Source organism: Microcebus murinus, chromosome 22 (genome assembly GCF_040939455.1).
Source record: "Microcebus murinus isolate Inina chromosome 22, M.murinus_Inina_mat1.0, whole genome shotgun sequence".
Taxonomy (NCBI): Eukaryota; Metazoa; Chordata; class Mammalia; order Primates; family Cheirogaleidae; genus Microcebus; species Microcebus murinus.
Window position 1 is genome coordinate 9,804,566 of NC_134125.1, and position 27,016 is coordinate 9,831,581.

The 27,016-nt window shown below is 46.5% G+C and overlaps 1 protein-coding gene across 1 annotated transcript in view; it reads right to left on the reverse strand.

Annotated features, from left to right (window-relative positions):
- Window positions 1-24,049: 24,049 nt before the first annotated feature.
- Window positions 24,050-27,016, reverse strand: part of TBX5 (T-box transcription factor 5) — a 46,761-nt gene continuing 43,794 nt past the window's right edge. Inside the window, exon 9 of the mRNA XM_012761780.2 lies at window positions 24,050-24,760. Coding sequence (XP_012617234.2) covers window positions 24,183-24,760 — 578 coding nt within the window. The 3' untranslated portion in view covers window positions 24,050-24,182. The remainder of the gene's footprint in view (window positions 24,761-27,016) is intronic.

A 27,016-nucleotide genomic window follows, 5' to 3' on the forward strand; every position in this document is an offset into this window, starting at 1 on the left:
CCCTGGGGCTCTCAGACATGGAGAGGCGTGTGTGAGTGTGTGTGTAAGTGTATGTGAGTGTGTGTGTGTATGTGAGAATGTGTGTGTGTGTGTGAGTATGTTTGAGTTTGTGAGTGTGTATTTGTGAAAATGCATGTATGTGAAAGAATTGTATGCATGTGAGTCTGTGAGCATGTTTAAGTGTGTGAGTGTATGAGTGTGTGTAAATGTTTCAGTGTGTGTGTACATGAGAGTGGGAGAGAATGAATGTGCTTGTGTGTATGTGTGTGTATATGTGAGAGTATGTGAGATAATGTATGCATGAACATGTTTGAGGGTGTGTAAGCATGTGTGTGTGTGTGCATGTGATTGTGTGTGTGAGTGCATATTTAAATGTGCATGTGTTGGGGGTTAGTATTCAAAATTTGGGGCAAAGGAGATGCTAACCTCCTCTGCTGTTGGTCTCCCATTCACCATCTTTTCCTATGATACCCTCTTCTGGGAATGTCGTAATGTATACAGAGCTAACCATGACAACTATCTATATTTACATTCAAAGCAGAGACAAGACAGCATCATGCTTAATAACACCAGCATTGGTGTTGGATAATCCTGGGTTTAAATCCCAACCCCACCACTCTCTTAGCTCTGTGGCCTTGGGTAAGTCCCTTGGTCTGAGGAATTTACTTTGCTTATCTGTAGAATGGGCAGAAGACCTACCTCACTGTCTTCTTGTGGGTATTAAACAAGACTTCCCAGCCTCTAGAACTGCGAGAAAATAAATTTCTGTCTTTGTAAATTATCCAATCACAAATACTTTGTTACAGCAACATAAATGGCCTTTACTATCTAATGACATTTCTAAATCTTCAACAAGGAGGTGTCACATACACTGTGTCCTAAACATATTTGTCTAACATTCCCTTTTATTCCAATAGAAATAGCAATAACAAAAACAGTAGTAGCAATAGCTATTTATTGAGTACCTATAATGTGTTACACCTTGTGCCAAGTGGTTTATATTGTGTAATGGTCAGCTATTGTTGTGATGATGCTATGTAACAAACAGCCCCCAAACTTCAATGACTTATACCAATAACATTCTTTCTCATCCACTGGCCTGTGCCTTAGCTTCAGATTGTGGATTGAGTTCAATTCTGCCCTATGCATCCATCACTTTAAAATCCAAGTCAAAGCTTCATCAACCACCCAAGGCAAATTCTTCTCATGGTTCAGGGCAGAAGTTCAAAAGAATAAACCAAGTTTATATAAGCACATTTAAAGTTTCTACGGAGATGGAATTCACATTACACCTGCTTGTGCCTGTTAGCCAGAATAAGTTCCATGACCAAGATAATGTGGGACAGGGAAGTATACACCTGACACAATAAACCATGACAAGCATGTGGAAGACAGAAAGAATGATAAACAAATAATACATCTATAATTTATGACTATCATCTTTATATATTACCTCATTTAATACTCATGATAACTGTATATGATAGGCACTTTTAGCATTTGACAGGCAAAAAAAAAAAAAGACAAAAACTGAAGCCCAAGGGGCTAAGCAGCTTGGTGAAGGTCACCTTGGACTTGAACTATCTGAATCCTAAATTCAAGCTCTGCTAACCTTCAGGCTAGCGACAGGAATCTAATTTGATTTTGATGTTCCTTAATTTCACATTTCCCTTTAGCTCCTCTGTCACATTTGCACACGTTTATTTTCTACACAATGTAATGTTTTATGATGCTTCAGCCCAGCAGCTCACCTACAAGCCCACGGCATTTGTATAAATACTCATATCATTAATATTACATGAGCCGTGCTCCTAATTTATGACAAAATCCAAGATTGTCATCTTTACAGCTGTGTCTCCTATAAGTAATTGCTCTGAGAGATGAAACAAGTACATGTGAATGTAGGAATGTAGCAGGCACCGGTGGGAGTTCGCCCACATGCTCTCGGCACACGCCTGTCCTGCCCACGCTGATGGCTTTTCTAGTGCAAGCACCTGAGACTCTCCACCGGACTCTCCCCGGGCCTCTACCTCCTGGGGTAGACCGGCAGTCCTGGGGAGTTGACACGCCCGGGAATAGCCCTCAGACCACAGCAGAATGGAATTGGAGGATATATACTCCAGCTTTCCAGGTGGAAACCCTCAGGTGGGACAACGCAAGACATGTTCTGTATCACGTCTCTGAGTCCCCCAGCATGACTGAGCCTCAGTTTCCCGCAACAGAAACCTGCTCCTTCGGACACGCTGCTTCCCCTTCCTATTTCTCTACCCCCTAACTGGTGCTTAGTGGGGTCACCTCCAAAAGCAAAATGACATGGAACAAAAATTGCAGGTTCTCAGATACATGTCGCAGGGTTTACTTCTGGGGGAACTCTACCTATGATAAGTATTATTAATTATTAATTAATAAATTAATTATTTAAAAAGTAGTTGGTGGCTGAGTGCGGTGGCTCACGCCTGTAATCCTAGCACTCTGGGAGCCCGAGGCAGGTGGATCGTTTTGAGTTCAGGAGTTGGAGACCAGCCTGGGCAAGAGCGACACCCCGTCTCTACTAAAAATAGAAAGAAATTAGCCGGACAACTAAAAATATATAGAAAAAATTAGCCAGGCATGGTGGCACATGCCTGTAGTCCTAGCTACTCGGGAATCTGAGGCAGGAGGATCACTTGAGCCCAGGAGTTTGAGGTTGCTGTGAGCTAGGCTAACACCACGGCACTCACTGTAGCCTGGGCAATAGAGTGAGTCTCTGTCTCAAAAAAAAAAAAAAAAAAGTAGTTGGTATTCTCTACCCAGGGTGTAACTGCTTGTATTTTTTAAATTTGTTTATTCCAACAAAGTGCAACTTTTCAAGGAGAGATGGCAGAGGCTCCAGTGCAAGCTTTGGGCACCCTCATAAGAAAAATGCACATTCACATGAAATGCACCTTCCAGAACTCCGTTAGCCCCAGATTGATTTGGTCAATATGCAGAGGAGAGAGAGAAGGAGAGAGAGAGAGACAGAGACAGAGACAGACAGAGAGACAGAGAGACAGAGGGGCGAAGCTACAGGCAAGCTAACAAGTGAGGCAAGAGATCCCAGAGCTCTCACGCTGGGGAAGCTCACAGACTACTGCGGAGTCCATAGCTCTTCCACTCCCAGCTTAGCTGAGTTTAGGAACATCATCCTTCATAGCTCTAAAAACTAGACTAAGCAAAAGCCAGGCAAGGGCCCGCTGTCGCTGTGGGAAATTCCTCGTTCTGCGGCTCGCTCGTGGTTGTTTAGGCTGCTTATCTGCTGGCCCTGCGTTCACCCCTTCCACAGCTGCCCACCGCCTTTGCCACCGACTTCAAAGGCTTCCCCACCCTTGCGCGCTCGGCTTGTGGGTGTGTAGGCGGCGGGTGGAGGGCGTTGCAGGCAGGGGAGGGGCGCTGCTGTAAGGGCCAGAATCCGACCTGCTAGCCAGGGGCCGGCGCCCCGCACACCCGCAGAGTGGCCTCCCTCGCCCTGGGGGCAGTCTCCCCACTCCACGGTTATCGTCCTGGCTCTGCAACGTGCTAGTGGGCGGAAAACCGGGCTTTGGAAGCAGCCAGCCCGGCTCGGATCGGAACCCAGGGCTTGGCGGAGAATGGCTTCATTTTTCTAGGCCTTTCTTTCCTCATCTACAAAAGAGAAAAACAAGCGCCTCTCTTGCCAGGCTGTTTTAAGAATCAAATGAGAAAACTAAACCAATCCTACGTTAACGTGAGTAGAGCACACAGTAGGCGCTTCATAATGGCCAACCTCAATCACTGTCACCGTCTTTACTACTTCCCCCAAGGCCCTTGGCTGTTTCCCCTCGCTGACCTTAAAACTCCATTTCTCTGCTTTCCTTGCAAAGGAGAGCACATCACTCATCTCGCCCCCTCCCCAAATCCTTCCCTGCTTGAGGTATTCTCCGGGGCTCTCCCAGCCCCAGGCTCCCACCTGGAATTAGCCCAGTGGCCTCTCTCGGAGGAAATAAGATCCTTCTTTATGAAAAAGACAGCCCCAGCAACAGCCAGCCGAAGCATTCTAGATGTGGTCTGACCACCGCCCGCTCCGTCCCCCAGAACAATGTCCCTCTATGGAGCCTGCGTCGTAAATATCCTACTCGCTTACCCTAGGCCAGGAAGTGGTCTCCGGGGCCGAGAGACTGCTTTCTTCTCATTTATTTATGGGGAAGACTTTTAAAACCCCTCTCTCTGTGTCTGTGAAGCCCATTATTGACATAGGCGACGGCAAGGTTTGCCTAAAGCAAGTCACCTTACCAAGTGCCTCGGTTTCCTCGTCTGGAAACACAGCATGCCCTGCGGTTACTAATTACGATAACTGACGAGACTATTGCCACCATTAATAATAATATTAAGAGGAAGCACGGCTCTCAGTTGCTGAGGGTTTACTACGCTGCAGACACTGCGCTAAGTGCTGTGTGTCATTCACACCTCCATTGACCCTGGGAGATGCGTCATCATTACCTGCCCCATTTCCCAGATGAGGAAACTGAGGTTCAGACAGGTGACATAAACCTAGTCAAGGTTGCATGCTGGTAAGAGATGGAACCAGGATTTGAATCTAGGACGACGCGACCCCAGAAGCCAAAGCCTTAACCATCCCAACAACCACCCGGTGACTGCGTTACCATAGTTACCGTTGCCGTAGCGATGGCAAATCCAGTCAAGAAAACCCATCGGGCAGGAGCACCAGCACTGGGTGGGATGCAGTTTGTCTTTCCTTCTATTATTTTTATTATGAGATTAGAACACCCTGGTTACTGCTAGCCCCTGCAGCCCAAACAGGCGGTAACCAGGACTCAGTGCGTGTGACGATGGTCAGCCTCACCCAAGAACTCATAATATAGCATCTGCGCCTTTCCATGACCCTCCGGTCCCTTGGAGCTATGAGCAAGCTCATTCCCCTATAAAAACAGAGAAGCCAAATTGGTTTTAAAGCAGCTGTCTTGTTCTCTCTGGAGGCAGGGAAAAGCTTACAATAGCGTTCGTGGGAGCCAAGCCTGGTTTGGCTGTCCTTCTATAAAAGACCCCGAGGTGCGGAACTGGTGCGTTCATCCTCTTAGCCCCAGTGGAGCGTGGGCATGGGCCGCCTCCTGGCCTTTGCTTCAGAGCTGACATGTCCCCCTGGTCCTCCGGGAAGCTCCAGGCTGGCCTCTGGAAGAACCAACAGACAGAGCCTTGAAAGCCCAGCGGGAAGGGCCCAGACTGCTCCAGTTAGAGGGAGGCAGCTGACCCGGGAAGATCCAATTCCCTTTGCTCTTGGGCTGGCCAACATAATCTCTACCTTTGAAGCTGGGACCCTGGTTTCTCCATCTTTCTCCCCTACAAGGAAGACATAGCAGGTGGGCAGTCCCCCAGCCAGAAACTCGCCTGGATCTTCCCAGAGGTGCATCCTTCTCAACTGTCAAATTCTCAATCCAGCTGTCACCTCCTCCAAGAAGTCTTCCCTGACTACTCACCTTAGAGCAGCCTCTGCCCCAGAACACTCTATCCCATGTCTCTATTTATTTCCTTCTCACTATGACAAATTAGCTTGTTTGTTTAGATATTCAATGGCCTCTTGCCCACCTGGCCCCTGCTGGGATGTAAGCCTCAAGAGGGAAGAGTCCTTACCTGTCTGGTTCATGTCTGTGCTTCTAGAATCTAAAACAAGGCCTGCTTCGCTGGTAAACAAGACCTGGTGAATCAATGACTTGAACAAATGAATAACTGATTGAATGAAAGATGGAAGAAGAGTGCCTGTTTCCATTCAGTGCTGGAGAAGAGGGAGAGCCAATGACAGCAAAGCAAAAAGCACAAGCCAGCAGACTTCCGAGCCCTGTGAGCACTCACCTGCTCCCCCATACCCTGTCCCTTGTTTGCCCTTTTCTCTGTCCCTGTTTAGTGGTCAGTTCTGCACCAGATTCCAAGCTCCTGAAAAGAAGGGGCATTGTTTCACCTTTTTATTTTATTTTTATTTTTTTACTTATATTTTATCCCCAAAGCCAGGAGAGAACAGGGCATGAGCAAGGCAGAGCGCAGACTTTCTGGGTTCAGACTCCTCTTACCCGTGTGTGATTTGTGACAAGTGACTTGTGTTCTCTGAGGTTCGAGTTTCTCACCAGAAAATGGGGATCCTAACAGAACTTCCCTTGTAGAATCAATGTGAGGACTAAACGAGACAGCTGTGTATAGTCTAGGCCAAACTCAATAATTATAATAATTACGGTCATCACTAAATGTTTTAAGGTCCTGAATGCATTATTATAGTACAAAGTATTTTAATATGTATAAGTATTACATAAATATTTAAAACATTATTACTATTAAATATTTTCATGTCTTAAATATATTATTATAAAATGTTTTACTCTTTAAAATGTATTATTGAATGTTTTAATGTTTCACATGTGGTATTTCTTAATGTTTGCTGGATAAATAAATTTTTTAAAATGAATGATTTCATTTCTGCCTCTTTCCTCTCTCTCTCTCTGCAAATTGAGGACTTGGATTCTGGAACCTGGACTATGGTAGCTCCATTTCTGATTTTATGCTCAAGTTTTCTCCTCTTTTCCTTGCAGAAAGGCCTAAGATGAGCATCCTTATGACAGAATAGCAAACAAGAACCCTGAAGTCTAACAGACTGCGGTGTGAAGCCTGACTCTGCCGTTTATCTAAGTTCCTCTTTCATTATTTGCAAAAAGAGACTCAGGAAGTCTACCTGCCTCACAGGTCCATTTTGAGAGTTAAAGGCGAGAGTGTATAGAAGAGGGCTCTGCCAAGGCTACACATATTTACTGAGCACATACTATGTGCCAGCTCCAGTAGCAGGTATTCGGGATAGCTCAGAGAACAAGAACAGCCACTACAGAGTTTGTGCAAAAAGAGTCCAGCTTCCAATTTGCTTTTTTTCCCCTCTCTCTTTCCATCACTCATGTTTCCCAATACTTAGGTATTTCTGGAGAACTTTCAGCCTTCCCTGAAAATACAAATGACACGATCAGTCAAGAAAATGTATAGGTATTCTATGCATCAACTGACAGAGAAGTTTTGATAATCAGGGATCTAAAAATGCACCCACCAGATTCCTAGTGTCTTTGCAAACTCAGCTCTAAGGTCACCGCCTCCTGGAAGTCTTTCCTAAGTCATTCCAGAAAAGTATTCTGTCATCATCCTTTTCAGGGTTACTGTCCCCTCCTGTACTCACTCCAGATGTTCTCATCATGCTAGATTTTCCTCTATCTGTTTATTTCAATGTCTCCTCCACCGACCTATGAAGATATATACCACTGAGCTTCTTGGAGGAATATTCTCCAGATAATGGAAGCCAGGTATGGACTGACTCAGGCTCTGTTCTCCAACTGGCCAAAAGGAGTTTGGCCAAGCGGTGTGGAACCTGCTAAAGGAATCCTTATAAAGGTCTGTGGAGATTCTAGAACTTCTCTGCTTAGCAGAGCTGGCCAGGATCCCTGGGTGTGTGGTCAACAGTAGCGATTGCTTATGTTTGTGAACACTTCCTCGTGCATGCCCTTTATACATCCTATTGTCGCCAGCAGTCACTATTTTATGTCCCGTGTGTTGAGTGCATGATGGGTACCAGCCCCAGAGGTACGCCCCTGACCTATGTCATCATATTCATTCTTCATGAGGTAGGTATGATCTGTCTTCTAGATGAGTAAGCGGAGACTCTCTCAGAGAGGTTAAGTGACTTGCTCAAGGTGCCACAGCTAGTAGGAGCAGGGCCAAGGGTCAAGTGCATGTGTGTTTGGCTCTTAGACCCTTGATCGTAAACATTAAACTAGTACTATGCCTCTGGTCCTTGCGAAGCCCAGTGAAGCAAGCGAGGAAGATGACCTACGTAACCCCATTTTACAGATGAGAATCTAAAGCACAGACGGTTAAAAGAAAATGTACAGAAAGTCACAAATAAGCCCAAAAGGGCATGAGGTGCTGCTACGCTTCTGAGAGAGAAAGCTCTTGTTGATTCGGAAAGAAAAGGAGAGCGAGTTGCCGAGAGCAGCAAGCCCCAGGAACGCTTACTCTCCCAGAGATGCCTGGCTCCGGACACGCGCGTGAATTAAGCACTTGGCACGAAGTGGACTCCGGATTGACGTGAGCTGAGGCCGGAGTGACGGACGCCAGCAAGAGCAGAGGGCGCCCGAAGAGGTGATATTTCACGCGGGACCAGTCGTCCTCATGACGGAAGCGGGGCAGCTAGGCTGGGCGCGGGGTCCCAGAGAAACCAGTACCCGCAGGGAGGTGCCTCACATCCCCAGCCCAGTTGGATGGAGTACGGGCTGCAGCCTCCTGCCCCTCCCTCCTCGGCAACGGGCTCCACCCTGGAACCTTATCAAGTGCTGCCTGAGCCAGCAGTAAGTTCCTAGCGCTGCCTGCGCTCTTCCTACCTCCCCCTCCCACAGCCGTGCACCCTGGCCACAATATCTCCTCCTCATAAATCACACAGCCATATTAACTGTCTCTCAATCAATCTCTTCCAGGTGTTGGCTCAGACGGTCTCTCGAATACAGTGTCTCCCCTCGGGGCTTCAGGCGCTAAGAGCCTCCTTGTCTGGGAACGGTTTAAAGCCAGATAGCTTCTCTTCCTTCTCAGGGTTTTTTGGTTCAAACGTGAGACCCCCCCACCCCCAGGACCCGCAGACTGCAGAGAGCTTTGAAAAACCCAGAAGAGGGTCAAACAGGCTCCAGGAGGCACGAAACGATGGTCTTTATCAATACCCGACGGTTTGGTAAATACAGCCAACGTTTGATTTTTCCACCAGCACGCATTCCACGTGGGAAATCCAAACCCCAAAGCCGAGGTGAGATGCTGAAAGTGTCGCATCTTCCAAATGCAACTGTAAATGTTAGTTTGTTTTAGAGAGTTGCCACTTCCCATTGTCTGTTGCTTTCATTGGGCACTCTGGTGGGTGTGGCAGAGACGATGCTATGTGTTCACAAAGTTCCATCTCAGTCTTCTATTTCCCATGATTCCTAGTTATGCTGCAGACACATGCCTGGGTCCTGGCCGATGGGAGGTAGACAGGAGTGTATTGACTATTACTGGGTTTGGCCATGGGCCCCCCTGCTCAAACGGCCATAATCTTCAGCCCTTTTCTCGATGAGCTAGGAGGCTGTATATTCCAGATGGAAGGAGCCTGGATCCCTGAATTACCTCCTGGAGGGAAACTGCCAAAGATGGCTGCCCAATGCATAGTAGACTGTGATGAGAGTGAGTGTTAAGCCACTGAGTTTTAGGGCTTCATGGCTGCAGCATTACCTAGCCTACCCTGACTAACACGATTAGATAAAGAAAAGTCTATCAGCTTGCAAGATAGGACTGCAACCCACTTACACACCTTCCATAGCCCATCTTACATTTGTAAATGCAATGGCGGCTGTGATTAGCAGTATTTCTGGTGGCCAGGAACATCAACTGTTGGAGTTACTGCAAATCAGGTATCAGTTTGTCCAACCATTAGACTTTAAATTCTATCAGGGAATCAATCACAGACAGTGATTAAGCATGTGGGCTCTGGAATTAGGCAGACTTGGGTTTGAATGTGGCTTAATCATTCACTAATGTGTGAGCATGGGCAAAGCCTAACTTTCAACGTCCTCATCTGCAAAGAAAGACAGCACCTATGGCAGGTACTGTTGGCTGTATAATGTCATGGTGGCCGTGTTCCTAGATGCCTCTGGTGGGATTGACTCCCCACTAGAAAGATTGTCAGTTTACAGCCCTCAGCTATCAGAAATTGCCTCGCCAACAGAAATCCAGCTCTTCCAGGGAGACAGTCCCTCCCTGGGGCAGCCCATATCCAATGATGGGTTAATGAGGAGATCTAATGGCCTGACCTCCTTCCCTCTGTCCCCAACTTGGGACAACCTTGAAGGGCCACCCTAGCTGCAGAGCTTGTGGCGGACAGATGCCAAGCTGGTCCCCAATTATCTGTGCCTCTTAATTCTGGTGTCCCTGTATAATGTCCTCCCCATGGGCATGGGCAGGACCTGTGCCTTGATTCTAACCAATGGGATACAGCAAAGGCAAGGATGTCACTTCCGTGATTGTGCCACATCTGACTAATGTCCGACTTGCCACAGGACTCTTTCCCTTGCTGGTTTTGATGAAGCAAGTGGCCACACTGGGGAGACTCATGTGACAAGGAACTAAATGCCACCTCCTGCCAACGCTCTGCAGGAAATTAAAGTCCTCAGTACTACAATGTGCAAGAAACTGAATTCTTCCAGCAACCACAGGAGCTTGGAGTCAGATCCTTCCCCAGCTGAGCCTTGAGATGAAACTCCAGCCTCGTCTGACACCCTGATTGTAGCCTTGAGAGACTCTGAGGCACGGGACTAGAAGAGTTTGCAAACTCTTGTTGAATAGATAAGTGATGGTTTATTTCTCTCGTGAAAGGCAGAGATAATTATGCCTTTGCATTTCTTTATCCTCATCCCATGGAACAGGGCTTGGTACATAGTAGGCCACAGGACAGCGCCCCCCCTCTGTGTTCCGCCACCCCAGCCAGAGACACAGGGCAGCCTTGATCACTGACAGGAGCCTTGTTGTAAGAAAGAGAGAGAGAAAGAAAGAGAGAGAAAAATCTGGCAATTTAAGACTCCTAGATATGACACTTTATTAAAAGTGGCTGTCATGCTATGCTCCAATTAGCCATCCACTGCTCGGGCAGCCCCCCAAACTGGAATTGTGGGGTGGGGTTTGGGGAGTGAGAAGCTGCTACCGCCAGATATTACAGACATGAATAAGCTATTCTGCCAAGAAAGGCCCGGTGCCTTTAGCACTCTCCGATCTCCTTGGATTTTGACAGCTGTAAGTGACCACAAACCCTAATTTTGTCCTGTTTTCCTACTGTCATTACGTTTTTTTTTTTATTTTAATTTTAATTTTTTTGCTAGAGACAGGGTCTCACTATGTTGCTCAGGCTGATTTTGAACTCCTGGCCTCAAGTGATTCTCCCACCTTGGCCTCCCAAATCGCTGGGATTACAGGCATGAGCCACTGCGCCCAGCCTAAGTTTTGATTCTACAATTAATACATGAATCTGTTCTCCACACTTGTCCCTACAGATAAGGCCGCAGGGAACCCCACCCCACCTTGGTCCCCTGAACATATCCCAAGAAGTGGCCTTTAATAATAGCATTTCAGGCCGGGCGCGGTGGCTCACGCCTGTAATCCTAGCACTCTGGGAGGCCGAGGCGGGCGGATTGCTCAAGGTCAGGAGTTCGAAACCAGCCTGAGCAAGAGCGAGATCCCGTCTCTACTATAAATAGAAAGAAATTAATTGACCAACTAATACATGTAGAAAAAATTAGCCAGGCATGGTGGCGCATGCCTATAGTCCCAGCTACTTGGGAGGCTGAGGCAGGAGGATCGCAGGAGTTTGAGGTTGCTGTGAGCTAGGCTGACGCCACGGCACTCACTCTAGCCTGGGCAACAAAGCGAGACTCTGTTCTGTCTAAAATAATAATAATAATAATAGCATTTCAGAGTATATGTCTCTTTCCAGAACTCACTTTATGTTTGACATCCCCTGCACCTCATTCAACAGGTAGTCTTGTTTCGCATGTGTATATATTAATATGTAGACTTCACAGGTGGGATGTATTGATTTATTATTATTATTTTTTTTGCCTGAATGGGACCGTCTTGAACGTGTGATACTACAACCTGTTTCTTTCGTTCAGTGATATATCCAGGTATCTTGCCATATAGGTCCACACAGAACAACCTCATTCTTTTTCTCTGTGTCATGGCATTCCCGAAGGTGGGTAAAACCTATTCAACCCTGGCTGCATAATAATGATCACCAAGGGGTTATGTGTACTTGGGGGGATGGAGGGCTCTCTGCAGTAGCTGGATCAAGACACTGAGGGTGGGTGGGGCCTGGGCCTCAGTGTGCATAATACCCTGGTGGTTTTAAAGTGCAGCCAGGGTCAAAACATTCATTTAGCCAGTCCCCTATTAACACCCAAGTAAACTGTTTCCAAGTCTTTGCTATTAAAAAACAAAAAAATTTTTTAAAAAAAGCCTCCTGGGCATTTCTTTGTTCTTTCTTCCCTGTGCATCTGTGCTGGTATTTCTATTTCCCTCTTCCTCCTCCCCGCCTCGAATTTTACAGGATCCCTTCTCAGTCTCTTTAAGGTCACAGTCTGTGTCCTGGTCACTCTCTGAGCTCTGTAAGGAACGAGGACAAGAGGATAAGAGGGAGGAAGGCAAGGGAAACTGCACGGAGAAACAGAGAGAAACTTCCCGGGTCTCTGTGGGTGTGTGCGTGCGCGTGTCTGTGCGTGTCGGAAAGAAAATGAAACTCACAGGCTGGGAAGGAAGAGGGGGTGGGGGCAACGGGGCCCAGCCAGCCAGTCGTGTCTCTTTAAGCAAGATAAGCCGCCATCCCATCCATCTCCCCTGACACTATCGGCCTGTCCTCTAAAGCACTTACAGTCCTCTCCTGGGAAGAGGAGGGGGCCTGAGCCGAGCGCTGGGGGAGGGGAGGACGTGGGGCCTTCAGGACGGGGCTCCCTCCCCGGCTGGCCTGCTCTCCCCAGGAGCAGGGACGCCTTGCACACTGCGGAGGTCACCCCGGCCGCGGCCCCCCGCCCCGGGTCTGGCCTGTTTTTAGCTCAGTCCTGAGTGCCCAGAAGATGGCCTCGCCCTGGCCCCCACCTGGGGCCCCGTTCCCAGGGGAATGGAACCACTTGAAACTGCAACTTGTCTCTCTCAAGTGGCCGAGAGGACGGCATGAGTCACAGGAAAGAGAGAGTGAGCAAAAGGGAAAGGGGACCTGCCAGCGCTCCAGCCGACCTCGGCTCTCTGGACAGCTTGAAAAATCCACAGTGGTTCTTCCTTATGCTGCGAAATGAGTACGATTCATGTCCCTGTCCCCGAGATAAGGACGGCGAGACCCAGAGAGGTTAAGTAACTTGCCTAGGGTCACACAGCTAATCGGATTGGAGGTGTCGGTGGCATTAGGACTTGGACTTCTCTAGATTCCAAGCTTGACGTTTGACATCTTTAACCAGAGCGTTTCATGCCAGCCCTCAGCGAGAGGAAATCATGTTGGCGAATGTTTGTCTGAATCCAGCCTGACAAAGCTCGTTTGCTTGACCTAACTTGAGTTAGGGTCCTGAACCTTCCGCTAGGTCCCGTCTGCCTACTTCCTTCTATAATCCATATTTAGCAAGACCCCTGCGAGGTCAGACTGGGCAGAATCCCACGCCCTCGATGCTGATCCGGGTCCCCTTCCGCCACCCACCCCCCACCCCCCTCCCCCAGGTGACGTCTGATCACCCTGGCATGTCTTCGGCAAGAATCCTGTTTGGTGGCTTTATCCAGAATCCCCCGATCCCTGATGTCTCCTGTTAGTAATTTTCCATCCACTGCCCCCACCTGCTCCGTGGCTGTCAATTGATTCCTTCTTACCCGAGCTGTGCTCAGAGTCAGGCCCAGCCTCTCCCCGACTATCAGATCCCTTCGCAGCGGGCCCTCCACCTATCCCTTTGCCAGTACAACCATTTATTCTTTATTCACTTTACGAATATTGCAGATAAGAGCATCTCGCTTTTGTGCAGGGCTCTCCTCTGGGTACTGGCGCTAACGGCCCAGCCCCCATTGCTTAGAGGTTGCTGTAAAACGTCTCCCTAGATTAAATCTAGGCCTGCAGAAACCCTGGGAACCAGACCCTACCATGCTGGCCTCTGCAACACTTTATTTTGCCAAATTGTGACCTGGAATTGTGGAGGGTGTCAAGGAGACCCCAGGAGAAACAGTCCTCCCATCCTTGCCGGTGGGTTTAGTTTACCACGCCAGTGTCATGAAGAGACATCACCAAAAAAATGACACGGCATCATCTTTATAAGAACCCCAGGGAGAACTCCCTCCTGGGGATTTGTTTGTTTGTTGAAACAGAGACTTGGTCTGTCACCTCAGGTGCAGGATACAGTGGCATCATCCTAGCTCACAGCAACCTCAAACTTCTAGGCTCAAGCCATCCTCCTTCCTCGGCCTCCCAAATAGCTGGGACTACAGGTGTGAGCCACCACACACAGCTAATTATTCTGTTTTTAGCAGGGCTGGGGTCTTGCTCTTCTTCAGGCTGGTCTCGAACTCCCACGCTCAACCCATCTTCCTGCCTCGGCCTCCCAGAGCGCTAGGATTACAGACCTAAGCCACCGCGCCCAGCCTCCCTCCTGGTTTTTTAGCAAACGCCTCCATTTATTTGTCATTTACAAACTTGCAGGCTCTCACAGCTGACTGTAATTCTTTCCTTGTTTTGGCTGCTAGGAAGCTCAGAGCCAAATATCTTACTACTAACTACACAGGACGTTCTAGTTCCAAAGACTGAGAAGCAAAATACCCTAAAAGTCACTGGTGTAAAATAACTATTTATTAGGCTTCTGGGGTTAGGGGTCTGGACAGGGCATAGCAGGGGCAAATTGTCTCTGTGCCAAGATGCTGGCAGCTGGAAATGGAAGGATCAGAAAACTCTTCGCTCACATGGCTGGTGGTGGGTGCTGGCCTTAGGCTGGAGGTGTCACCTCCTATCCACATGGGGCTCTCCTGTGGCTTCCCCCTGTGGCTAGTTTGGGCTTAATCCTAGCAAGGCATCTGGGTTTCAAAAGTGAGTATTCCAAGGGGCAGAGTTAGGCAGAAGTTGTACCACCTTTCATGGCCAGCATCAGTGTCACACAGGACTGAACGAAACTCACTGGTAACGGGTCTTGGCTTTATCATTTTGTTAATTGTTGTCTCTGTGGACTGCATGTACTTTTGCGAACAATCTCAAATCCTTTATGGAAATAGGAAGTAGCAAATAACTGCGACCGATGTCATGTTTATAAGGTGGTTGGCACTGTGTAAATAATTCTCTCCTGGTATCTTTACTCGTTTAATTCACAAACAATCTCTTATCAATATTTTGCACGTGCAGAAACTGGAGCACAGGGAGTTGAAGGAGTTTGCCAAATCTTGCATCGGTGAGAAGTGTCAGAGGTGGGGTTGGATGCCAGGCAGTCTGATTTAGCTCTGCCCAGGTAGTCACCCCATGCACCCCGATTCCTGTCCTTTGGGGCTCACTCCACACTAAGAGTCTGGCATGATGTTGTGATACGAAGGCTACACAACGTTCAGCCCTCTCCTCCCCCAATATCTCCCCTGACCACTGAGTGTTCTTACATGCAACATTCTCTGGGAAATAAGAGAGAATTCAATGACCTCTGCTTATATATCAAAATTCACATTCTCTCCCACTTAGATCAGCCAGGCTGATGGAAAGTTGGCAGAACGTTTCTGAGCCCCCACTTCCTGCCGGGCGCTGAGCTAAATCTCAGGAATCTAAGCACGAGACATTCGGTGTCAAACTGGACTGGGAACTTCAGGGCAGGGACCCTTGTCGTTTTGGCTTTGTAGCCGGGCACACGCCAAAAATGTGCCCAGTGTTGTGAGTGAAGAAAGTGAAAGTGTCTGTCTATTCCAGGAATGAGAGCTATGGCAAGTGACAACCCTCTGAGACTCTATTTCCTCACCTGTGAAATGGGGATAAGAGTATTTCCTGCACACCGACGCACAGGGCTATATTGGGAATCCTTTTAATGAGTGGGCTCCCTTTTTGCTTCGACGTCTAAAAAGCCCAAAGGCAAATTTGGGGCCTATGCATGGTAATCATATAAAATGCTTAGCACATGCCCAGCCCTCAATAAACAGGGCTTGGGAAGGGTTCTGTGTCTTGAGCCCAGAAGTCCGATGCAATCAAGAGGGAGAAGAGTGAACGAAGTCATTGGTCTCCCCCCCCCCCAAAGTGACAGCCTCAATGCAAGGGGATGGAGATTGGGGGGTTGGTGTTGCAAGAACAAATGGAAATCTTAAAAACTATTTTTGTAAAGCTTTGATCCCCCAAGCCAAGATCTTTTGGCCAAATGTTTGAGTTGGTAGATCTAACGAGCCAAATACAGTCAGTGATGGTTGGCGGTGGCAGCCTCATTGGTGTGTGCCCAGCTGAGGGTGTCGGGTGAGCAGGTGGGAAGGGCAGCCTGTTTGCAGAATACAAGAAATTACCTCCCAATGGCCAGGTGTTGCTTTATCTCTGTTGGCCCAATGAGCACCGACTTCTATTTTTATTTTTGGTGTAGGATATGGCTGGTGAGTCAGGAAGAAAAGAGAGCCTCATTATTTGTTCTTTTCTAGCTCTTGGAAATATCAAGAATACTTGGTCCTCAAGACAAACCCCAGCTCTGGGCCTAAAAGCTAAGTCCAGATATGTTATATATTTATTCAAGGGAGCAATTGGCCAGGAAACGACTATAAAACACACATTTTGAATAAAAGAGGGAGATTTATGGTGCATTGGCGAATCTGAGTCATATCTCTCTGCCTCCCCCGGGCCAGAATCCCTTAATCACTAACATACCCCCAGCTTGTACACTCGGTGGGCACAGAATTGCTTCCTTCTGGTCCTGTCCCCGTTAAAGATGTGGTGGGGATCGTGCTACTTTTTCTGACAGTCGGTCGGTAAATGAATTGCCAATTCATTCTGAGCTTAGATTGGGGGCTGCTTTTTTTCCCGGAGAAGGAAAAAAAAAAGTGGTGTCCTTTCATATGTATCTTTGATCAGTCGGGACTTGACAAATTATTTTCCTAGGAATTTCTCTATCCATAATTCCACTGGGGGGAACAAATGGACTTACTCTAAAAGAATAGCTTTTATGTTTCAGAAATTAGAGCAATGTAAAAGCTTTTCTTAGGTTCCTTTATCTCACTCTCTTTCTTTCCCTTCAATTGTATCTTTCTCCAGGGAAAGGGGCAGGTAGCAGATAGAGCTGAGGCAAGGGGGAGGGGGGACCACTGGTGATAACTGGGCTTCTGGCTGGTGGTTTCAAGTATATTAAATAACAAGAAAACAAGTATCAACTCTGTACTACAATTGGTATTGAAAAAATGAAGTCAAACCTTCTGCCCCGAGTTTCCCTTGTGATAGCAGTTTTTTTCTCCTTTGAAGTCTTGTTTTAGGGGGCAACTTTAACCTGGAGAATACCTGAATTGTGTTTCAGTAGGATTCAACTACCTTGCAACTATCTCTTGCCAATGGCTTAGACATCCCTTGCCTAAAGGCAGAGGGCTGGGACAGAAGATCTCAAAGCTATTTCTAGATCAAAGTTTTTATCAGCTATAGTACAGCCCGAAAGAAAAGAATGTGCTGAAATTATAATGGCACGGGACCACCATGAACATTTGGGCAGGTTGTGCACCGCACAACTCCAAGAAGCACCGTTCAGGTGGACTGTCAATGTTCATGATGCACCCTTAGGGTGTGCTGTGCGCCACCTATACAATTGCAGATGGCAGCTTTGAAAGGGAACTCGTAGAAGGGAAGGGAAGATTAGAGAACCAACCAGCCCCCAGCCGATCCATTAGCTGATCATGGGCATACGAGTCCCACTAAGACCAGCTGTACTTGACACAGATTAACAGAACCACTCATTGGACTCGAAGGCTAATGAGCAAATATAAATGTTCCTTGACATATGCCACTGAGGTTTTGTGGCTGAGTGCTATGCAGCTCTCATTGTGGCACAAAGAGTGGCTGTGTCTTCATTGGCTCACTCCTGAGAAGCATTTCCTTCTGCCAAGGAGAATACTATTATTCCGCATGTATCACAATAGCTGAAAGTTTTAAAAATGGTGACAACAACAAATGCTGGTGAGGACGAGGAGAGACCGGATCTCTCCTACATAGCTGTTGAAAATGTAAAATAAAATGGTACAGCTACTCTGGAAGACAGCTTGGCAAATTCCTTAAAAAAAAAAAAAAAAAAAAAAAAAACCCCACTAAATATGCAATTACCATACAACCCAGCTATTGCACTTTTGGGCATTTATCCCAGAGAGAGGAAACATATGCATACCCAAAAGCCTGTACACAAACGTTCGTAGCTAAAATTGGTAACAAACCAGATGTCCTTCAATAAATGAACAGTGGAGCAAATGCTGGTACATTTATACCAAGAAGTACTACTCAGCAATTAAAAAAAAAAAGAAAAGGAACTATTGATACACTCAACACCTTGGATGAATCTTAAGGGAATTGTGCAGATTGAAAAAAGCCAGTCCCCCAAAGGTTATATACTATATGACTCTATTTATACAATATTTTCGAAAGGATAAAATTATAGCAATGGGGAGAAGATTAGTGGTAATCCAGGGTTGGGAACAGTGTTGAGGGGGGTAGATGTGGTTATGAAAAGGCAACATGAGAGATCTTTGTGGGGATGGAAATGTTCTCTATTTTGACTGTGGTCGTAGATACACAAACCTACACTGAGATAGAACTGCATAGAACTAAATAATACACACACACCAGTGCAAATCAGCTGGAGAGAGGAGAATGACACTGGTGGATTGTACCCATGTCAATATCCTCGTTGCAATATTGTGCTCAAGTTTTGCAAGGGATGAGGATGTATGGGTGAAGGGCATACAGGATTTTAAATGCAGTTGTTATTTCTTACGACTGCACTTGGATCTACGCTTACCTCAAGATAAAAAGTTTAAGAGAAAGAGAGAGACTACTGTTGAGGCTGGAGAGGGAAGACCTATTCAAAGACGGTGAGACTTCCCCTGAGCCCAGGATTTGGGAGGATTCGGAAGCTGATCCCAGGGAGTCAGAGGGATGAAAGGAGAAAGGGCCAAGTTATTGAGCTGATTGCCGCTGTGGGCGACCAGGCTGCAAGTCCTTTGAGGACCCTCTGGTGAATTGTGTAGAATGCACCTCCAAACTGTCCCTCCAAGGGACGGGGGCTGGGGCCTCCAGCCTCCAACTCCTAGTGCCCACGACTGAGTCATCATTTCCGGGATGTGCCTGTGTTCATGCCCAGGGAGCCTCCCAGCTTCAGAGAAAGCCCTGCTGCAGGAAAACAGAAATTCGTGATGTATGCTCGAGGTGGGATACCGTCAGCATGCCCTGAACCGTCCACCCTATCTATGCCTCAAGTTACGGCACAAGAATCCACCACTCCAGCGTCCCTGACTTGCTGGTAGAATCCCGTCCTCCTTTGAGCACATCTGTTGAGTCGTTTATTAATCTATTTGTTCAGGGCATGGTTAGGGAACACCTTGCAGGGTGAAACCACAAGCAAGCAAGACTGCAACGTTCCTGCTCTCGCGAGGCTCTCTTGGCCCCAGGAAAAGACCTGCGGTTCAAGAGGTGAGAGGCATCAACTGTGCGGAATGATTTTCCTTACTCTGTCTCCTCACAGGGACAGCAAAGGCCACTGAGGGAGGTTGTGGTTTCTAAAGCCTCTGTTTGTTTATTCAGTGTGTGGAGAGGGCCGGGCGCCCAGCTGAGCACTGTGCAGGAACTCTCTCCTTTAATCACTACATTGCATCTGCGAGGCGGATCTTATCGCACCCATAGTACAGAGGAGGAAACTGAGGCTTAGGGAAGTCAATACCTTGCTCACACACCAGAGGGTTAGTGAGGCTTCCAAGACCAGGAAGCCAAAAAGTCCCGCCCTTCCAAGGCAGCCAGTCTTCAGTCACAGAATCGCAGACCTTCCTTTACTTTTCCTGAGGTCGAAGACCCCAAGGACATGCCACCCAAAGCATAGAACGCTGCCCTGGCGCACTCCAGCCACCCTCTCCCCCGTCCCTCCCTCCCTTCTCCTGGGCCCAAGGGAAAGGACAGAGACAGCGTGGTGAATCGTTCTGTCACCTAGGGGAGTCTGACGGGCGAGCCACTCACTCATAAGCTGGTGACCTCTGACTGTCACCATGCTGCTTGCTATAGGGACTGGCACGCACTGCACAAATGAGAGCTACTATCACTGTTACCAACACTAATATCAACAGTAGGTGGGGCATCAGTCAAATATTAAAACTCCGAAAGGAATAACTTTCAATCTGAACACGAGGCTGTCTCCCCTACCCCAGTACCCCAGCGTATTTTATAAAATTAAGAAGCCACGGTGCAAACTACTTGAAGCTTGCTTCTTTTACTTGCAATGTATCTTAAATATCTCCTTTCAATCTTTAGAAATGTGTTTCTTAATGGCCACATGGTATCCCATTGTATGGGCACACATGCACCTATTTAACCAAACTCATTTTTGGACATTAAGGCTGTCTCCAATTTTACATGATTAAAAAAAACTCATGATGAATTTCCCAGAAACTATTTATGTATATCTCCAATATTTCCTTAGGACCAACTCCTCAAGGCAGAATTAGCAGATGAAATGATTCACACAAGACTTTTGAAATATTTTGCCAAACTCTCCTCCCAAAAGGTTTATCTTATTTTTAATCCAACTAGAAGTTTATGACATTTTCTATTTTCTCCTCAGCAATAGGTATCATTATTTTAAAAATGAATAAAAATTATATTTAACTTGCATTTCATTAATTAAAGTCTTTTCAAGCATTTATTATCTTCTGTGTGAAGTACTTTACTGGACATTTCCATAGATATTATTTCTTAGGCTCACAGCCATGCTTTCAAGCAGGTAGAAAATCTCCCTTGAATAGAGGAAGAAACTAAGGCTTGGACTCAGTTAGGCTCCAGGCTAAGCTCTGCCACACACCAGCGCTGTGTGATCTGGGGAGATTTCCCAACTTCTCTGAGCTCAAGAATACTAATGAGCTGACCCTCTTGAAAGTCCTGATGTTCCTTCTTTCCCCTGACTTTGAGTCCCACATTCGAGTGGACCAGGAAGCCAGGGGGATGCTGTGAATACTCCTCTCCCAGGTACAAAGAAGTCTAACAGCCCAAACATCTGGATTCTGTCCTGTGCCAATATGGAAACTAACGGGGAAAAAAAAATCTAACACAATTAGTAGTAGATAGATCCGCACATAGTAGGATCTTCATACATCTTTGCTGAATAAATGAGTGAATATGGACTAGGTGATTACTGCCCCACGTATGAACCTGCATCTCATTCCTCCATCACAATTTGTGTCTCAGGACCCTTGCACAAGCTGTTCTCTCTGCCTGGAGTGCTTTTCCTCTCCACTTTTTGCTTGATTAATTCCTATCCCTTGTTAGGACCATGCTCAAAAGTCACCTCCCCCAGACCAGGTGAGGAGCCCTGGTCTTATCCCATTATGTCATTGAGCATGCTGCCTTTGTAGTCCTTCCCACCAATTGTCACCAATCAATGACACAGTCACCGAAGGGCTGTTTCTCTCACTAAACCGTGAGTTCCAGGAGGACATAGCCCCATCACCTTGTTCCCTGCCATGTGCCCAGTATTGACCCCGTATCCAGTCCAGAGGAAGCATCCACTATATATATATTATAGGGATATAACAATCTGTGTTGTGCCTCTCAACATCAGCACGGTGATAAAACTGCATGGACATTTGGATATTACATCCTTGATTCTACCAATTCAGTAAAAAGAGCCATTATGACCATCGTTTGGAACCCAAAGAGGTTAATCTGTATCTGTTATAAAATGACAATGTCCCTTGTCTGATGTATGAAACTTCCTGTGGTCATAATTTTAATGATTTTCCAGTGATGGCAACTGTTTGAGTATTTGGGGGTGGGGGTGTTCATTTGGTAGTCGGGTAATGTCCTTCTGAAAGTATAAGACCGACTGACTGTCTTGTATAGTTGGTAAAATTAGTTTCCAAGGTAATTTCTCCAAAGGCGACTTTAAAAAAAAAAATTGAACTCATCAGAAAAAATATCTGTGTAGAGTACAGTCAGAACCTGTTCAGTGAAACTTTACTAATTCAGTCCCCTGGGGAACAGGAAGCCCATTGACCTAGTTTTTCCACTGCACTTAAAAGAAACTGAATTGTCATTTCTTTATAATTAATTCACACTTCTCAGGGGTTCTTTGCCTAGGAAAGTTCCCAGGGGGACATGATTAAGTGAATAATTTGTAATCAACAAGCCAATTGTTCCTACTTCAAGTGGTTGTGACATACTTGATGGCTCGTGATAATTTGAGGGGTGTGGCACCAAAATCATAAAAACAGAAAAAAAAAATGTGCAGCGCTAGTTGAATGCCAATTTGCTGCTCTGTTCTGTCCTACATGTGTTTAGAGAGGACAAACTCACAAATCCTAAATTCATGGCTTTTAGATAAATATCTGGACCACTGATGGTCCATAAAGTTGTTTGCATTGGGGTTCCCAAAACACCTGATTCCAACAATTCATTCAGAGAAAAAGATCCTTCAGAAAAACCATGCATTAGGTGTTATATATAGTAAGACCGTTTTAGCATACCATTTTTAGATCAGTGTGAACTCCTAAATAATTTTGTTTTCCAATGCCAATACAAATGCAATTAAAACAAACAACTTCCTTCCAGGGATACAAACCAGGGGATAAATATATTCAGCTTCATCACACTCAAGTACAATGGATCCTAACTTCCCCCGAACTTAGCAGGAGAAGGCAGATGGGATAAGAAATTCACATGCAAGCCCACTCCTTTCTGTTTCCTTCACCTAATATTTTCACCATTCGATCAGTAGAAGGAACAGGAGGAAAAAAAGGGTGTTCAAGTTCCTTGTACTTGTTTAAGCACATGGTATTTATTAGGCATTAATTGGCACAAAAATATAAGGCACGAGTACTTAATTCTCACCCTCCCCCCCTTAATCAACATAAAAAGACATAATCACTTGAGGACACTCACGTACAAACATACTCACACTCTCTCACGTACTTGGACATACTCAGCCTCACATCTTACCCTGTTCTCTTTATTAGGGTCTGTTTTAAAAAAAAAAAATTACTTTTAATCGAAAAAGCAAAGCACATTCGAAAGAAAAAAAAAATCACAAACTTGGTTTTGAGTACCAATAAAATTAAAAGCTCTTGGCCAGCTCCCATGCTGGGTTTCATTCCATGTTATTACTTAATTAGAATTCCTATTTATAAATAAATAGTACCAGTAAAATATTACATCTGAAGAACCCTACCATAACACTTTACTTACACACTTTTTTTTTTAATACTGTTTTTCTGCTTTCAATAAACACTTTTGTGTTGGCATTTGGTGTTGGCGTGATCTCTTTGCAGAGAAATAATCGGCGAGCACGTCTTGCCTCTTCTTTGAAAATTGCGGATTTTGCTTGGCATCCCACTTGGGTCGTCGGCGATGGAGGTTTGGAAGCTTGGGACTGGCTTGGTTTTATTTTGTTGTTGTTGTTTGTCTTGTTGTTGTTTTTTTTTTTAATCAGGAAGAATATTTATTTTGGCGCTTTTTTTTCCCCCCACAACTCTTATCAGCATAGAGCTCATACCCTGCTTATCACAGTTCTGCCTGCATGTAAACCAGGGCTTTTTAAGTTTTTGCAAAGCAAGCCTTCTGGACGGGAAGCTACAGGCCACGTTTTAGCGACAGGAAGCTGGAAAGACGTGGTGGAGCTGGGAAGACCGTAGGGCGGAATGAGATACGATGCCAGCTAGGGGTCGACGTTATTCTGACTCCATTGGTAAGTAGAGGCAAAACCGAGTGGTGTGGTGCTGGGACAGGCAGGACAAACAGCAAAGAAAACTGGGACTCAGGGAGGCTTTTCAGAAACATCACATGGCAGAGGTAGGTACTTTCCTTATTCCAGGGGAGGGTGGTGAATTTAGGTTTGAGGGACGGTTTGTCGGAGGGGAATCCTGCAAGCACATATTTTGAAACATACTCGCGCCGGACTTCCCCCCTAATAAGGGACTGGGTCCCGTTAAGAAAATTGAAAGAAAAAAATATATATATTATTATTTACTATATAACAATGTCAACATTAACACCAAGACAGGGAAAGACTCCAGCTACACGCTGGGATAAAACACTCGATGAGGCAAGACTTTCTAGAGCCCAAAAAGAGGGAATCTGGGAGGACATCTGGAGGTGGTGGGGATGTGGTCGGTTGATGAGGGTGGTGGTGGTGGAGGGTGGGACTCTTCTTATATGTTTGGTTTTTTTGGTTTTTTTTTGAGTTTTGAGACGAAATGCCAAAGTCACATTTTTTGAATTGTGGTTTCAAGGTACTGATTAGATCAGTGTCCCGCAGCCTCGAGTGCAGACGTGAACCTTGGGGGAAATGAAAACTCTTGTCTGTGGGGTTCTCTTTTCTGCTGTCTCTCTCCTTCTCTCTCTCTCTCTCTCTCTCTGTCCTCTCTCTCTCTCTCTCTCTCTCGCAAATGTCTGTTGTGAAGCAGATGTCACTCTAACTGTTCTCGCTCCACTCTGGCACCATGCCGACCCCGTGCACAGAGTGGTACTGGTGTGGGGACAGGGTCCTGGGCACGCTGTGAGAGTAGAGGAATTCGGGGGGCTGGAGGGTGCCGGGGGACTGGAGGCCAGTCTGAGGCCCACACTGCCTGACCACAGGCTGGTGGGCCACGGGGGTCTGGTGCTGGAACATCCCCTCTCCGAGCTGCGGGGAGCCGTGGTTGGCCATGCCAGCCAGCCGGGGGACCAGGGGCCCCGAGGTGAAGTGAGCAGAGAAGTGCTGGTAGGGCAGCCTGTCCATGGGCTGCACGGTGGTGACCGTGCAGTTGCTGTAGGAAGGCATGCTGGGCCACGTGTTGCAGCTGATGTCCTCCAGGCTGGGCACCGGCGGCTCGCTGGGGGGCGCGGAACTGGCATACATGCAGGCCTGCCGCTGTGCCGACTCTGTCCTGTAGGAGGCGCTCAGGCCCTGCTGCTGGGGGTAGGTGGAGCGGTAGAAGGAATCCTCTTCACTGGGCGATGTCTCCATGTAGGGCTTCTTGTAGGGATGGTCGGTGGTGGAACATTCTTCATCTGGGAAGACAGGAGGAGAGAGACCAATGAGACCACCAGACAGCTAAAAGCAGAGACAGCCATTTGGCCAAGGACTGGAGAATGAAGCCTGAGAGATTGTTAGCCCAACCTCCGTGCTGAGAAGAGAAGGGGGCAGACGGTGGTCCTTAAGACCATGGGCTGTGGAGTTCTAAGCTTGACCTTTCTGAGCTCGGTTTCTTCATTTGTACCAATGAAGAGAAGTGTTCCTTTGTAGGAACACGCACTTCCTACAAAGAGCAGTGTGGAGAACCAAATGGGAAAATAAATACTAAGCACTTAGTCCAGATCCTAGTACAAGAAACAATAGATAGCAATGATTATCATCCTTCCTCCTCCCCACCACATACATTCCGTGAAGACAGGATATTGTCTGTCTTACCCATCAATATATTTCCAGAACCTGCTATACACCTATTACTAATAACAACAATATTATCAATAATAACAGTAAAAACAAATGCATAGAGCGTTCACCCTGCCTAGCACTGCTCTGGGCACTCTGCATAAGGTAACCTATTTAATCCTCTCAACAAGCCTGCACGGTGGGTTTACTACTATCCTCATCTTATAGATTAGGAAAAAAAAAAGAGAGAGAGGTTAAAGTAAGAAAGTTGCCTTACATGACCGATAAACAGTGGAGCCAAGATCAGAATCCAGGTAGTCTGACTACAAAGTCCTTGCTTTTCAGTGTCATGCTACGTGGAGAAGACATGCAATAAATATTTGTGCAATGGATGGATGGATGCGTGGACAAATGGATGGGAGCTTGAGTGAATCCCCAAATCCTTTCCTGATACCTTGTGTTAGCACATACAAGTTAATATTTGCTGAGTCGGTACAAATTAATGTGTTACTGTTTCCTTGATGAAGTCACTTCCCTCTTCTGGGCACTAGCTATCTCCTAGTGTATGGTAGCAGAGATAGCTCTGTCTCTGAAAGAGGGTCTCCCTTAACCACTTTAGGGTCATCAGTGCCTCTGGAAACCAACAAATGTGCTGGGCTCTTTCCTAGAAAAATAGACTAAAACACAATGTTTTGGAAACTGCATGTGCAACACTGAGTATTGCACACAATTTGAGAGTGTTCAAGGACTCCCTGAAACCCAGACCCAAAATCAATAATCCTGGACATATTTGGGTTTGAATCTGGCTTTTCTACTTAAAATCTGGGTGGTACCCCCAGGGCATCTACCCTCAGAGCCTCATCTGCATCTTCTCAAATTAGAGTCAGTAATACTTGGGTAACTAAGAATTAAATAAGATCGAGCATGGAAATCTGATATCCAACATTGGGAACTGCACTTGTGGCAAGGGTAACACCACCCGTCAATTACATGGCGGACATACCTTTGAGCTGCTTCCTTCATGGGAAGTAGTACTTGGAAATTTCTACCAAGGTGAAAACCTAACACAGACTCATTCCTTAGATGGAAGTTTATCCTCCAAACTGGTAATCTTCTTTCTTCATCTTCCCATCTCTTTCTAATCAACAAATGTATATATATATATATATAAAATGTCTGTCTTTGGGGCATGTGAAGAAAAATGAAACACTGGAGCATCCGTGCAACTCACTGGGATGGTCGATGCCCAGAAGGCACGATGCTGAACTCAATGATGAGAGAAAGTATAACAGCTCTTATGTATTGAGCCCTTACTAAGTGACCTTATTCCAATGTCATAGTAACTTCTTAAGGTGTCTGCTGTCATTCCCCTTTCACAGAGGCGGAAAAACGAAAGCTCAAAGAAGCAACGTGCCCAAGGTCACACAATTGGGAAGGAACAGAGGCTGGAGTCAAAGCCAGATCTAACTTACTTTGCCTGCCACACCTTGCTTCCAACTCTCCATACTTCTAACATCCAGTGCCACTCACCCAGTCATCCAGAAGATGTTCACTGAGCCCCTACCAGGTGCTAGACACAGTGCCAGGTGCTGGACACAGTGCCAGGTGCTAGACACAGTGCCAGGTGCTAGACACAGTGCCAGGTGCTAGACACAGTGCCAGGTGCTGGACATGGAGTGGCAAACAAGGTAGATGTGACTGTTCCCAGTGCACATCCCCAGTCCCACTCCACCCCACGCTGAGCAGTAAGAGGGAGGCTGACATTCTGTGACCTAGAGGTGGTTCATAGATATAAGGCTTTAAGTAAGTCATTCACTCAACAGTAAATCCTCTGGCTTTGGACTGGTGTGCAAAACAGCTCCCAAATTCCAATAGAGTAGCTTGGGTCTGGC